General features: G+C 38.6%; 1 protein-coding gene across 1 annotated transcript; it reads right to left on the bottom strand.

The window, feature by feature from the left end:
* Positions 1-13,095: 13,095 nt before the first annotated feature.
* LOC143582159 (uncharacterized) lies at positions 13,096-14,328 on the bottom strand. The gene is made up of 2 exons (XM_077064789.1): positions 13,938-14,328; positions 13,096-13,145 (listed from the first exon to the last, which is right to left on the bottom strand). Exons 1-2 carry the CDS (start codon positions 14,326-14,328, stop codon positions 13,096-13,098), a joined length of 441 nt encoding a protein of 146 aa, XP_076920904.1.
* Positions 14,329-16,071: the final 1,743 nt, after the last annotated feature.

Consider the following 16,071-nt stretch of genomic DNA (forward strand, 5'->3'; position numbering starts at 1 on the left):
CCCAAATACGAAAAGCCCGGTCTAAATTTAGTTCGGGTTCGGTTTTTGGCGCGAAAAACTTATCGGGTGCGTTAAACAGCGCGAAAACGAGTGTTTTTCAGCTAGTTTTGTGTAAAATTATAAAAACATACTATATATTTGTAAAAATCAAAAATATTTTCATGGATCGCTTAAAACATTTCAATTAAGTGTTTGGTAAGTCTTTTTTGGCTTAACGGATGATACAATGCTTGGTTTGTAACTATCTTTTGCGTTTAAATCTATAGCGGGTAGTTAAACGAGCATGTTTTCGTTTAACTTGTTTGCTATCAAACTAAGACCATATTTCTAATATTTTAGCTTGTGTAGATCGTATATCACTTATAGATGGCCCCCCGAGATATCTGGGTCATAACCCGACCCGTACGGTTAATCGTTCGTTTGTTACGCAAAAGGCGTTTATTTGCTTAATCAGTAAATACGTACTGAGGTGTACCTTGTTTTGGCTCAAATGTCACATGATTTCCAATATCCCTGGGATAATCCGTCCCATAGCTGAAGTTCCCGCAGGTAGCCACAGGTTATCCAGGTTCATTTGGCCTATATGCGACGTGGAGATCCCCAAGAAGTTCTAGACACCCAACATGAAGCTGTACGATGGCACTACGGATCCTGAGGAACACCTAGCTCAGTATAGAGAAGGTATGGAGATCAACCCCATCCCCATTGACATCAAGGAAGCTTGCCTATGCAAGGGATTCGGTTCTACATTAACGGGACCGGCCCTCAAATGGTTATTGAGGATTCCTTCCAACACTATTATTTCATTTGCTCATTTGATTAACTTATTCAATAATCAATTTTCTAGTAGTAGATGTTTTGAGAAAATGACAGGTGATTTATATAGAATTGTTCAGCATAATAATGAATTTTTAAGGGATTACATAACTAGATTTAGCTGGGAAGCTTTGGACATCCCCAACCTTGACATGGCGGCTGCTGTTGAACCTCTCAAGATGGGGTTGAAGAAGGATTCATCCTTTTATGACGATCTTGTCATGACTCGATCCAGGAATCTTGATGAAGTTAGAAACAGAGCGTTAAGATACATTCGGCTAGAGGATGATAAGAAGGCTCTTGGAAGTTTGGCTATCTCGAAGTACAAATCTACCAACAGGAAGTCAGACTCTACACAGAAGTTCTCTAGGCCCAAGCATTATTCCAAACAAAAAACCTCCAAGATAAACGCCATGGAAGAAGACGAAGACGATGAGGAGTATCCTAAAATCTCTGAATATTGTTTTAATATTGATATTGGTGGTGTAATATGTGCAATGCAGGATTTAGGTGACAAAGCCAGATGGCACAAGAAAAATGAGAAACCAAGATCCAGCAAAGACAAGTCCAAATGGTGTGCATTCCATGAAGACTTTGGCCATCGCACTGACGATTGTATAGAACTTCGGAAGGAGATAGGATACCTTCTCAGCAAAGGATACCTAAAGGAACTATTTGGAAGAAACAAGAACAAAAGCCAGGATCCTGTCAAGGTACGTGAAAGTGCACCTTCTCTACCACCCGAAGCTAAAGTCGTATCCTTTATCTCGGGAGGATCTGACATCTGTGGAACCTTGTATTCAGCAGCTAAGAAGCGTTCCAAAGAAACAAAGATGGACAACGGAGAAAGACCTCTCCGTACTTCCACGTTAACAACTCAAAGATCATATCCTTCGATGAGGAGGATAGATGTGACCTTTTGGATTCCAACCATGACGGTTTAGTCATTACTTTATGTATAGCTAATTGTTTTATGCGTAGGATACTCGTGGATGGAGGAAGCTCTGTGAACATTATCCAGATAGATGCCTTAAAGAAGATGGATATCCCAGAAACAGAGATTATCCCAAAATCCTCAGTCCTCGTAGGATTCAGTGGCAAGACCAAGGATACATTGGGAGAAATCAAACTTCCAATATACATTGAGGGAACTAACTCTTTACAAAAATTCTGTGTCATTGACTCATTGTCTTGTTGTAGTGTGATATTAGGCAGGCCTTGGATCCACAGCATGAAGGTAGTATCCTCAACTTATCATCAATGTGTGAAACTTCCAAGCCCATGGAGAGTCATTAAGATTGAAAGCGATCAGCAATATGCCAAGGAATGCTATGCTTCATCAATGAAGTGGATTACAAAGCATACTCAAGCATAGCAATTACAGAAGCAACCAGGGGAGGTTCTGCAAGCCAGGGACCAGGATGTGAAGGAAGTATCCTTGGATCCTCAGGATACCGAAGTCAAAGTTTTGATAGGATCGGGTATGTTTAAGGATATCGAACAAGGATTGGTATCCTTCTTAAAGAAAAGAGCTTCTACCTTCGCTTGGAAACATGAAGATATGACAGGTATCTTTAAATCCATAATTACTCATAAACATGGTATATATAAATCTTTCAGGCCGGTACATCAAAAGCGAAGGAAATTTGCTCCTGAGAGAAACATTATCATACAAGAAGAAGTGCAGAAGCTGCTCAAAACCAAGATGATAAGAGAGGTCCAATATCCTAAATGGTTAGCCAATCTAGTTGTAGTCCAGAAGAACAATGGAAAGTGGAGAGTATGTGTGGACTTCACGGACCTGAATAAGGCCTGTCCAAAATATCCATTTCCACTCCCACACATTGACTCAATGGTGGATGCAACTGCTGGCCATGAACTGCTAACCGTCATGGACACATCCTCAGGATTTCAACAAATTCAAATGGAGCCATCAGATCAAGAAGACACAGCCTTCATGACTCCCACAGGTATATATTGTTATACTGCAATGCCTTTTGGACTAAAAAATGCAGGTGCAACATACCAGAGGCTAGTCAACATGATATTCAAATACCAACTGGGGGACACGATGGAAGTCTACATAGATGATATGGTGGTAAAGTCAAGGAGGTCTGAGGATCATCTCAAAGACTTGGCAACAACATTTGACATCCTGGATGAGTACAACATGAAGCTGAATCCAGCCAAAGCAGGACAATTCCTTGGATACATGGTTACCAAAAGAGGAATAGAAGCAAGCCCTGAGCAGATCAAGGCCATCCTTGATATCAAATCGCCAAGGAACGTAAAAGATGTCCAAAGATTGACCGGAAGAATAGCGGCTCTCAACAGATTCATCTCAAGATCTTCAAAGAAGTGTAAAGACTTCTATGATATCCTAAGGAAAAATAAAAAGTTCGAATGGGGAGAGAAGCAAAAAAGAGCCTTCGTATCCCTGAAGGAATACTTATCCTCAGCACCACTCCTGATGAAGCCTGTTGATGGTGAACCATTATCTTTGTACTTAGCTGTTTCGGGGAATGCAATCAGTGCTGTCCTCGTCAAAGATCATGAAGGTCAACAGCATCCAATATATTATGTAAGTAAAAGTCTACTAGATGCTGAATCCAGGTATTCTTATCTTGAAAAGTTAATTTTAGCACTTATAATGGCTTCTACTAAAATAAGACATTACTTTGAAACTCATGCTATACATGTAAAGACTAACTATCCTATTAAAGCTGTTTTGAGAAAACTAGAAATGTCAGGTAGGATGGCAAAGTGGGCTGTTAAACTTAGTGCATACGATATCTTGTATGAGCCAAGGACAGCCATCAAATCTCAGGCACTTGTCGACTTTGGGGCTGATTTTAGCCAGGATATACTTGTAGAAGTAGAAAAAGAAGTTCAGCAATTGGAGTTCAAGGAGAGTTGGACCTTGCATACTGATGGTGCCTCCAACATAAGAGGAACATGTCTAGGTATACTGCTAAAATCGCCACATGGGGACATTATACCTCTATCTATATATTGTGAATTTCAGGCTACTAATATTGAGGCTGAATATGAAGCCTTAATAACTGGTTTGCAATTAGCTAAGGATATGAAGGTCAGGTATCTTCAAGTTTATGTTGATTCATTATTATTAGCTAACCATTTTAATGGCTCTTATGCAGTAAATGCAGAAAACTTAGCAAAATATTTAGAAATAGTTAAGCAATTAGCTATGTGTTTTGAAACATTTGATATAGTACAGGTACCAAGAGAAGAGAACACTGAAGCAGATGCCTTAGCAAATTTAGCATCAGCTCTCAAGATACCAGATGATATCAAAATACCCATCATGGACCAATCCCATAAAGCGATATCTTCAGAATAACGAGATCCCGGAAAGAGAAAATCCCAAAGCCTTTTGAATGAAGGTAACCCAGTATATTATCCTAAATAATATTTTGTATAGAAAGTCACTTGCAGGTCCATACTTGAGATGCTTGGAGTATCATGAAGCACAAGAAGTTCTCAAGGATATACATGAAGGTGATTGTGGAAACCACACTGGGGGCAGAGCCTTAGTATCCAAGATACTGAGGATAGGTTACTTCTGGCCAACAATGAAGAAAGATGCAATGGATTTCTCCAAGAAGTGTGATGCTTGCCAAAGACATAGCAACATATTGCATTAACCAGCTGAACCGTTATATCCTATCATATCCCCGTGGCCATTTATGAAATGGGGAATGTATATTATGGGAAAGCTGCCCAAGGCTCCGGTGGAAAAGTCTTTATGCTTGCCATGACAGATTACTTCTCCAAATGGATCGAAGCTGAGGCATTTGTCCAAGTTAAAGAAAATGATGTGATCTCATTTATCAAGCGCAATATCCTGGCAAGATTTGGTATCCCGGCAGAGATCGTTTGTGACAATGGATCACAGTTCATCGGTAGTAGAACAACCAACTTTTGTGAAAGTTGGGGAATCAAGATGGTAACTTCAACTCCAGTACATCCTCAAGCTAATGGTCAAGCAGAGTCTAGTAACAAGATTATCATCAACAATTTAAAGAAGAAGTTGGGGTCCAAGAAGGGAAAATGGGTTGAAGAAATACCATTTGTACTTTGGGCTGATCGGACCACTTCAAAAAATGCAACGGGTCAAACACCCTTCTCTTTGGTCTTTGGGGCTGAAGTCGTTATCTCTACAGAAATGTTGATCCCCACAGCAAGAACCAGTATCCAAGATACTGAGTCCAACAACCAAATCCTCACTGAAGACCTTGACATTATTGATGAACTCAGAGACCTTGCTAAAATCAGAATGGCAGCTTATCAACAAAGAATAGCCAGGTCCTACAACAAGAACATTCGAATCCGAAGATTCCAAATAGGGGACATGGTGTTAAGAAAGGCATTCCAGAATACCACTAACCCAACAGATGGAAAGCTAGCTCCAAACTGGGAAGGTCCTTACTTGATAGATTCAGAAGCAGGTAAAGGGGCCTACAGATTGATCACTATGGAAGGTGTTCCTATACCAAGAGCTTGGAATGCTATTCATCTCAAGGAATATTTCTGTTAGTATCCTCATCCGGTATGTTCATATCTTCAACATATTAGGATAAAGGTATGTTCCCTGATCTACTTTTACGTTGTTTCATATTTAAACCCTTTTATCTCTTTATCAAGTTTACTGACTTAAGCGTCGGAGGAGTGTTAGCAAGCTAACACCCACCCCTCATTAAGAGTTTAGTGTTTTGCAGTTATCCTAAGGATACGTTATCTTGAAAACAGTTAGAGGCTGATCACCTCCCACACGAATAAGATATCCTTGATATCTTCTAAGGTTTAAAGGTCTTCACCTTTCTAACGAATTGGGTAACACCCCGCCTAGAGCGCACGATGATTCGAATATAGTTCGAGGCAGGCGGACCAGACCAACTATTGTTGGCTATATATCAAATCCTTAAGATAAGTGGCAGACGTGTCACACATATGGTTTATAACATTTTCATGTTATCTAAGGTTTATAACATATTCATGTTATCAAAAGTTTCGGCATTTTCATGTCCTTATGTTTGGGACTTTCCCCAATTTTATCTAAGGTTTAGACATCTTCATGTCTCTCAAGTAAAGGCCTTGTCACCAGCAAAGAGGCTTTGTCGCTAGTAAAAAGGCTTTATCGCCAGAATTATCTCACTTTGTTTTAGCAGGTCGAGAATCGGCCAGGTCGCTAAGTATAGAGATGTTACTAAGTTGTTTTTTAACTTAGAAAATATCAAAAGCATGGTGAATAAAAACACCGGAAATTGGGGACATCGTGTGTAAGTGTAGGAATGTGTTCGTGTCTTGAACAAGACGTAATTTATTGTCATCTGCGAAGGTACACTTTTATAATTAATCTATCCTTTGCATTTTATTTGAAATATAATCTTTCGGCTTAATTGTGTCATGTCTCACTTATAGAGGTTTTAAACATATACTTTCTGGATGTGTTATCCTTAAGATATTTTTCTAAACATATTAAGGACATGTTTGTTCTCTACAATACACCAACCTCAAATATTGTATTGGGAATATGTTTCATAGATATATTATACTTAACATATCTTACTTTAGAAAGTTTAAGACCATTTCGGATAGGTTATGATAAAAATATATCAAACTGATTTTCTTAAAAGTATTTATCAACACTCTAGATTTGAGGATTTATTATCCTTAAGATATTTTATCTCAATACATAACATGACCTATAAATATATTTTTTAGATATATAATCCTTAGAATATTTTATTCTAAAATATGAAGAGTTTAAGAAATATTTTTAGGATATGTTATCCTCAAGATATTCTATTTCAAAAAACTTAAAAAATATTTCACAAGACGTGTTCTAATTAAAACATATTCAAATGGATTATCTAAAATAAACATGCAAATAAAACACAATGCTAAAGCCAACAGATTATATCCTTACTAATATTAAGTGCAGGAAAATAAAAGGCAAAATACGGGCTTCGTCTTGAAAAGTTAAGATCCCTCCACCCAAGTAATGCCAGATGTCAAAAAGCCAGGATAACATGGGCTTCGTCTTGAAAAGCCAAGATGCCTCCACCCGTGTATATTATTATCCTAAGCTTACTTGTTCAAGACAGAAAAATAAAAATTGTTTGACAAACCACTACAGCCCATCACAAACCACAAACACAAAAACCTTAAAAAATTGGGCTCAAGCCTTTTCTTTACCGGTTTCATCGCCCAATAGTGCTCCGTCACCAACCGCCTTCACCGCATCCTTGATCGCCACCTCCTCAGTTGCCTTCTCTGCTCCACTCGGACCAGCCTCCTCCACACTTTCACCACTAAGCTCAGCCAAAACTCTCTCCCAAGCAGCCACATCCTAGAAAGGAGTGTCGACACCAGCATCCTTAGCCTCCTTAGCCATCTTGAGACGAGACTGGAAGATCGATATCGCCGTGGATTTCTTGGCTCCCTCAGCAACCTCTTGGATCCTCATCAGAGCACTTGCCTCCTAGTGAACCACCTCCCTCCTGGCCAGTGAGCTCCTGCTTCAGGTCCTCGTTCTCCTTGCTCTTCTTGTCGAGAAGATTGGTCTTAGCAGTCCCAATCTTCAGCATCTCGGCAATACGAGCGTTCGCCTCAAGGAGTTCATGATGGAGATCGTTGAATTTGGAGGATAACAATCCTAGTCCCTGCCTAAGATTAAAATATCCTCAGCATATGATATTTTCAGGATATAAGGATATGTTATAAAGACATACCTGGTTGAACTCAAGATCACATGTCGGAGAGGAGTCGAAGGTGGCCTGGGTCTTCCTCTTTTTTGAACCCTTAGCACGACTGCTTTCGGGTTTAGGTTGGGGAACGGGAGCGGCTTCCTTCTTCTTGGTGCTACGAGTGGAGACCATGCTGTCAATACCGTCCAGAACAAAAACTGAAGCGAATTTACCTACGAAAATACAGGTTAGTATCTCTAATCCTAAATTTTTCTACTAGCATATCAATATTTCTTACCAGACATAACGGAGCCTGCTGACGGCGATGGTTCTTGGAGGCTTGACTGGAAGTAAAACGTCCTTTCTTCCTCGTCAATAAGAAAGAAAGAGTTAAGCTTGCTCTCAGTCTCTTTGGCGGGAGGGGCAATCTTGAAGAACTTCAAAGCTGCAAATAACAAAGGCAAAAGCATATTAGTTACAAAAATATTAGCCTACATCTTCAAGATAATGTATCCTACTTTTGGTGACCCAATGTGACACCCAAATCTTAGAAACACAATTTTTGAAGGTTTTCTTTTGCACTTGCGGAAAATAGGCCCAAAACTTTGCTTTTAACTATAACATAAATGTCATTCAAATAAATGAATATCATTCTAAAAGATATGTCATCTCCTTTAAAAACTATTTAACACAATTTTTATAAAATTTGGACATGACTCGTTCACACAACGGACAATCCTTACGAAGCAAAACCTTTTTAATAACCAAGACACTTACAAAAGGAACAAAACAAACTTAGCGCGATAACGCATTGACTAACAAGCATTTAGCTGATATAAATTTAGAGTTATACTTCAAAATCCAAGCATATAAATCCACTTGACCCATTTGGAAGACTACACGATTAGTAAACAATAAAATCATAAAATCTCCCTCGTTCCCGAGACTTGATCACACTTGCCTTATACCACACATATCCAGATTTCACTTCTTTCATTAACACCAAAGGTTCGAGCCACCTCATATCTCATATGGCTTGGACACACTGATCATTAGTCACAATCATTTTGCCTACACATAAACACCACAAAACATTAGTAATAGTTAAGTGAGGGCTCATTAACATTGTATCTTTATAACAAAAAGAGGTAACTATTGTCCATAAGTCATCACAAACCAGCCTCGGGCAACAATTTTGCAAAGTCAAAACACAATAACGATGAACACATAATACACTCGCTGTAAAATACACCGGGTCTAGTATAGGGTATATCCATCACTTGGCAAACACATATACGTAGCACTCATCGTATCACCAATCAGATGACGTGAAACACCTACACAGTGACGTAGGCTATGGCGTAGCTTACACCAATACATGTACAAACTCACAATTTCTCCAACTGCTTTCGACCCATTTTTCTTTATTAGCCCTGAGGGATTAGAAGTTATAAACACTTCAAGGAACACCATTAGTATCTTATATACATATGCATATGCTTATCAACACATGTATTATTCATTCACCAAAGCCACAAAACCATTGACATGCACTCACACATATGGTTAATAATTTTTATGATTCCTTAATTTAGCATACATACACACCATATCAAGTTGTTTCTCATTCCATCCATATATAAGAATACAAGCACACACTATAATCATCTTTATACACTCATATATTTCTTTACTATTTTTATACACAATGTTATCTATTAACCAGAACAACCCATACCCGGGTTATACTTTTGACTAAAGTTTACACACAAAAAAATAGTCCCTTTTAGGTTTACAACAATATAAAACCACATCCAACATATTCTTGATCAATCTCATATAACTATTGTAATTACTATTAACTTTCGGTTTAGAAACAGATTTGCGCAGCTGTAGCAATTTAACTTTCACACCCATTTACATTGGTAGTTTCAGTCAAGCTAAAAATCTCATTAAAATAGACTCGTAGAGGTTTCTTTCCATATAAAATATGCCCTGAACGGACATCCGGTTAATTTACTATGAATATTTGAAAACCAGTTACATTCTGGAATAAAGCTCAATTTTTCAGTTTCAACAGATTTGCGCAGCTGTAGAAATTTAACATTTACACCAATTTACAGCGGGAATTTCAGCTCAAACTAAATATCTAAGAAAAATAGACTTGTAGAGCTTTCTTTCCATATAAAATATAACCTTAAGGGACATCCGGTTAATTTACTATGAATATTTGAAAACCGGTTAAATTATGAAAACATGCTGACTTTTCAGCACTTGGGTCACACGACCCAATACCATATTGCACCTTCTCTTTACAGGTTTAAACCAACGAAACATCATCAACATAACACGTTCTTGTTAAGTCAACCCATACCCAATAAATGGTATCAAACCCCCCCTTTTGAGACATGTTTTAGTCCATCTTAACCATAAGAATTTGTAAGTCAACAATAACAATAGTTACAAATTAGATCTACTTACTATTTCCAACAATACACATTTATAGTCGCTCACCTTTGCCCGTAGGAGTGTTGTTGTTTTGTTACTCGCTTGACTCGTTGCCTTCCAAGAAATGTTGTGCCTACCTTGACAACAAGTCAACCTCTCAATCAATTAGAACTCATACATATCAACGATACCAACTAGATTTATCGTAATTTCATGCTCACTAGTTTAACTATTTTAAGAAAATTACGTCACACAAGTATTCATTACAACGCATTCACATTTTTACTATTTTAGTAGTTTAGACATTTCATCGAACACCTTGTGGGCATAAACTACAATTCACTATTTTAATATCAACATGATCTTCTCTAACCAAGTCATTCTCAATTAACAAAAATTATGAAGTTATTACCCAAACTTCAGCATGCAATTTAAACCCATAACTCTATAGTTATATACAAACATATTTATTAGTCTCCTCACTAAAATTGAGCATCAACTTCCCCCCAAATCGTAGATGTGAAGCCATAAAACTCAAGAACCTTAATCCAAGAATTTGCTAACATGAAGATGGAAACTTACATACCTGTAACCCTAGAATCGATTGAGATTGAAAAAATCATGCATGAATCACTTGGAATCGTTGTCAGGGTGGAGGATTTCGACCTCCCTTCCTTGTCTCTCTCTATTTGTCGACCTCCAGGCCCTTCTACAGGTTCCCCCTTTTTATTTTATTTTATTTTCTAGTTTTATAAAAACCCTCAATTACTCTTTTACCTTAACCTTTAGATTTTATCAAGTTTAGTCCCTCCACATTTCCACAATATAAATTTATATTTCTCCACATAAAATTATATTTCTTTAACTTTAAAATCTCATTTTTAAAAGTTAGATTACGTCATCTCGTTAAATAGTCTCACTTAGGAATGTATAGTTGTAGAATAAACAATATATTTTAAATCTCATAAAATTAGGATGTTACACCCAAAGATACGGAAGATTGTCAGGATGAGGAAGAGAATCTCTCCTAACAAAAAAGAACTGTTTCTTCCACTGATCGTTATTTTGGGTGTTTCTCAAGACGAGTGGGGTTCGGTCAGATTTGGTTTTGAGAAGGTATCTTGAGGAACCATGGCTACGAAGATCATACACAAAAGCAAGTTCATAAAGACTGAAGTCAATGGCATGGTCGGCGATTAACCTTTCCAAACAAATAAGGTCGTCCAAACCATGGGCATGGTTTGGGAAAAACTAAGGCCGGTTCTAGTGAAAAAATCAGTGGTAAAGGCGGGGAAAGGGTAAGAAAAGCCAATTTTAAACGACAAGTATGGAAAGCAAATCCAGGTCTTGGAAACAATATCGGATAGGACGGCAGGATTGAAAGCTCGGAAAACAGTTCCCGGAGGGAAACAACCTCGGGATTGTAAGTTCGCGATGTCGGTGTTGTTAAAAGTATATATCTCACTCGCAAGGCTTGCGAGGAGATTTTGTGACACGAAATCATTGATGCCAGAAGGGTGAAGTTTTGGAGCCATGGTTTCATAAAGATAAAAAAGAGAAAGAGAGAAGAAAATTACCTGGACAAAGGGAGCGATGGATGAAAGTATTATTTATCCGGGTATATGGACAATCTAGGGTTTGGCGAATTACCAGGATGCGCGACGCGTGCAGCAAGATCCATCACATGGTCGGAAATTCAAAATTCAAAAATTTTACAGCTGTGATCCATATCTACACCTGTTATATTTGAGGACAATTGTTAGGGCTCGGATTTTCAGTATCCTAGGCAAGCAGTCGAGAGATTTATGATGATTCCTTGAAGACTTGGGCTTGCTTTTAATAGGACGTGGTAAAAAAGGAAACGTGGCTAAATGAAAGGAATCAATTATTCCTGGAAAAGCAGGAACGGCTAATTGGATTTAGTCTTTTGTTTCCTAAATTGTAGGCAATGTTGTTAGCTTCTTTTTAATTATTGTAAATAGAGCTAGACCCGGATCAATTCACACACATTCTTAGCACACGAGACTTACTAGTACTTGCATTCTGTAACCCGATCCAGTTTGAGCTCCACCATTTGTAACCACTTTTTGTTATTAATAAACTGGTGGTGATAGTTTTCACCATCCGGGTTTTTTTTCTTGTTATTCTCAGGATAACGAGTGTTTTCCTCGCAACAAATCTCTGTGTTCTAGCAAGTTTTACATTCATTTCAAGAAAGCACCAAGTCCCATTTACTAATTTGGTTGTAAAATCACATTTGTTAATTTTTTACCAAAACGCCTAGGTATAGATGGTTCGTTCGTATCTTTAACTGGTAATCTTTTGCAGGATGTAGCCAGTTTCAAAGCTCTATATGATGAAAACATGGCTAGCGCAGAGAATGAGCTGGCTAAGTAACATACTGGGATATCCTTGAAGGATGAGCTGATTGCGAAGCTTCAGATGGAGAAGGATGCTCTGGAAGATCGGTTGGCCCTTGCGGATATCCGAGCCGAGGAGCAAGTGGTGGAGGTTACGGAACAGATTAATGTGTGGGCCAGCAAGGCAGTGCTTACAGCCAGGATCATGATCGCTGAAGAAGGTGAGGATGCCAGCTTTGATAGGTCTACTTGGAACGTGGCTATGTGGAAGAAGACACTTGCTGGTTTTGGTGAAAGGGGCGAGGATGCTGGAGATGAGAAGAGGAACGAGGATGCTAGGATGAGCGGGGCCAAGGATGATGTTCTGGAGATCAAGGATGCTGGTGACGGTGACCGAGGTGTGGTGAAGGGGTAGGTGATGATAATGGGTGATAATGGATATCAAAGACAAGTCCGGAGCCCATTTTTGATAAGTTTTTGATTGGTGTTTGTTGATGCTAGTTTGTTTGAACAATAGTAGTTATAACTTTCAGGATCGATGATCCTTAAGACAATTATGAAAGGTGGTTAGGGTCGAGGGATCATCTATTTTAGGGATGAAGCCTAGATACCTTTCTTTATTTACTTTATGTATAGACATATGGTAACCTTGTTATGATTTGATCCAGGTGGATGGTCCACATGTTGCTGGTGAAGCCCAGATCAACTTTTGTTTTGCTAATAGCATAACTCTTTTGGTTTCTGTCTTATCATCTGTGTTGCTAGAATAGAGGATTCTCGATCGTTATAGCTTTCGTCTTGAATTGTTTACCTGTTAGAACAAATAACCAAAAGAAAACATAACAGTTAGAAAAGTTGGATTTAAGTCCAACTATCTTGGGGTCAAGCCCAACAAAACTTGGGGGACAAGCCCAAAAAACATGGGGAAAAGCCCAATAAAACGTGGGGACAAGCCCAGCAAACACGTGGGGACAAGCCCAATTAAACTTGGGGACAAGCCCAACAAAATGTGAGGACAAGCCCAATAAAATGTGTGGACAAGCATAAGAAAACATTAGGACAAGCCCAATAAATACGCGCGATGAGCCAATCTTTGGCGTTGGCCCAATTGTTTGCGATGACGAGCCTAACCTGGAATTGACCTTAACTTGTGTATATGGTATGTCTACCATTTAATTCATAGGATCCAAGATATGACTTTTAGCCATGAAATTGTCAGCCACATATAGTGAACTGGTCCCACAGCCTCCAACCATACCCGGATAATCGTGCGCTCTAGGCGAGGGTGTCAAAACCCTAAATTCAAGGGATAAGGTGAAGTCCTTATAAACCTAGGGACAAGCCCGATTAAACTTAAGAGAGAGTTGGCTAACCCGTTTTTTCCACTTGACAGCCCTATTGCTCGGCAATTCTGTAAACTTGACATACTTGACAAAACAAAGGCTTAACATAATTAATATAAATATAAACATAATGTAAAATTTTACCAAGTAGTGAATCGAAGAAACTGATTAGGATCCAAGATCCTTATAAACAAAAATACTTTTTAGATGAATTGCATTCCAAGCCCTTGGGAGCATGTCACATTCCATATTCAATAAACCATTTGCCACCTTTCTGGCCTCAGATTCAATCAAGTAGGGACCATCCCACTTGGGTTCTAACTTTCCATCAGCAGGATTATTTGTATTTTGGAAAGCCTTTCGTAGAACTAAATCCCTAACTTCGAATCTTCTAATTCTGATATTCTTGTTGTATGCACTTGCTATCTTCTGTTGGTAAGCGGCCATTCTGAACCTTGCTTGATCTCTAAGTTCTTTAGTAGTATCTAAGTCTTGAGCAAGATTCTCATAATTCGTCTGAGGATCACGAATGCTTGTTCTAGAAGTTGGATACACCATTTCAGTAGGGATTACTGCTTCAGCTCCAAAGACTAACGAGAATGGTCTTTGTACTGTGGCGTTCTTTGGAGTTGTTCTATCTGCCCAAAGCATATAGGGTAGTTCCTCAGCCCATTTGCCTTTCTTCGCTCCAAGCTTCTTCTTCAAGTTGTTGATGATGATTTTGTTGCTTGATTCTGCCTAGCCATTTGCTTGTGGATGAACTAGTGTTGAAGTGATCATCTTAATTCCCCAACTGTCACAAAAGTTAGCTGCTCTTTTCCCAATAAATTGGGAACCATTATCACAAATAATTTCAGAAGGAATACCAAATTTAGTAATAATATTTCGTTTAATAAAGGATATAACTTCCTTTTCCCTGACTTGAGGAAATGTTTCAGCTTCTATCCATTTGGAAAATATTAAGTCATTGCTAGCATAAAGACTTTTCCACCGGGAGCTGTGGGGAGTTTGCCAACTATATCCATTCCCCGATTCATAAACGGCCATGATGAGACAATAGAGTATAAGGGTTCCGTTGGTTGGTGTAGGATGTTGCCATGCTTTTGACAAGCATCGCATTAATCCATAGCATCCTTTTTCATAGTAGGCCAGAAGTATCCAGTCCTTAGGATCCTGCAGAATAGTGCTATACCTCTTGTATGATTGCCACAATTTCCTTTATGGAAATCATTTAAAACTTCTTGGATTTCGGGTTCTTCGATGCATCTTAAGTATGGACCCGCAAGGGATTTCTTGTATAGCATATCATGTATAATAGTATATTGAGATCCCTTGGCTTTGAAAGCTTTGGGGTTTTTGCCTTTCGGGTTTCTCCATCTTGGATGTACTTTGTTATTGGAAGGATCCCGGATGAATGATCATGAGGGTGATCCTTAGGATCTATGAGTATATTCCCATCTACTTCCATTGCTTTGCATTCCTTTGAAGGAGATAAGACATGAATGATAGGAATTTTTATATTCTCGGGGAGCTTCAAGGCTGAAGCTAGGTTTGCTAAGGCATCAGCCCCTGCATTCTCTTCCCTATGTACTTGTGTAATGTTAAAATAATCGAAGGATCCTGCAAGATCCTTTACTATATCTAAATATTTAACTAGTTTCTCACCTTTGACTGCATATGAGCCATTAAAATGATTAGCAATCAATAATGAATCCACAAAGATTTGAAGATACCTGATTCTCATACCTTTGGCTAGCTGTATACCTGCAATGAGTGCTTCATATTCTGCTTCATTGTTAGTAGCCTGGATTTCACAAGCTATAGAGTGGGGTAGTATGTCCCCCATGTGGCGATTTTAGTAGTATTCCTAATCCTGTTCCTTTAACATTTGAGGCTCCATCAGTGAAGAGTGTCCAAGGATCGTTGGTTTCTTTAAGCTGTTGAACTTTAAGATTGGCTTGTTCCTCTATGTCACTACTGAAATCAGCCACAAAGTCTGCTAGGGCCTGTGACTTGATCACGTTTCTAGGCTCATATTGAATATCATAAGCACTCAGTTTTACAGCCCACTTAGCCATTCAACCTGACATTTCTGGTTTTCTAAGGACATTCTTTATAGGATAATTAGTTTTTACAATAATAGTATGAGTTTCAAAATAATGTCTTAACTTAGTGGAAGCCATAATTAAAGCAAGAATAAGTTTTTCTAGGTGAGAATACCTGGATTCTGCATCAAGGATACTTTTACTTACATAGTAAATAGGGTGTTGGTTACGTTCATGATCCTTCATGATCCGCCGATGGTGTATTACTACCGTCCGGTTGCTAGTCACCTACACCACCCATATCCGGATCTTCATCATCATTCTTCAACTTCTTCAGTTCATCTTCCTT

Source organism: Bidens hawaiensis, unplaced genomic scaffold (genome assembly GCF_021521415.1).
Source record: "Bidens hawaiensis isolate Kalapana, Puna unplaced genomic scaffold, B.hawaiensis_p1.1 tig00031472_1, whole genome shotgun sequence".
Lineage (NCBI taxonomy): Eukaryota > Viridiplantae > Streptophyta > Magnoliopsida > Asterales > Asteraceae > Bidens > Bidens hawaiensis.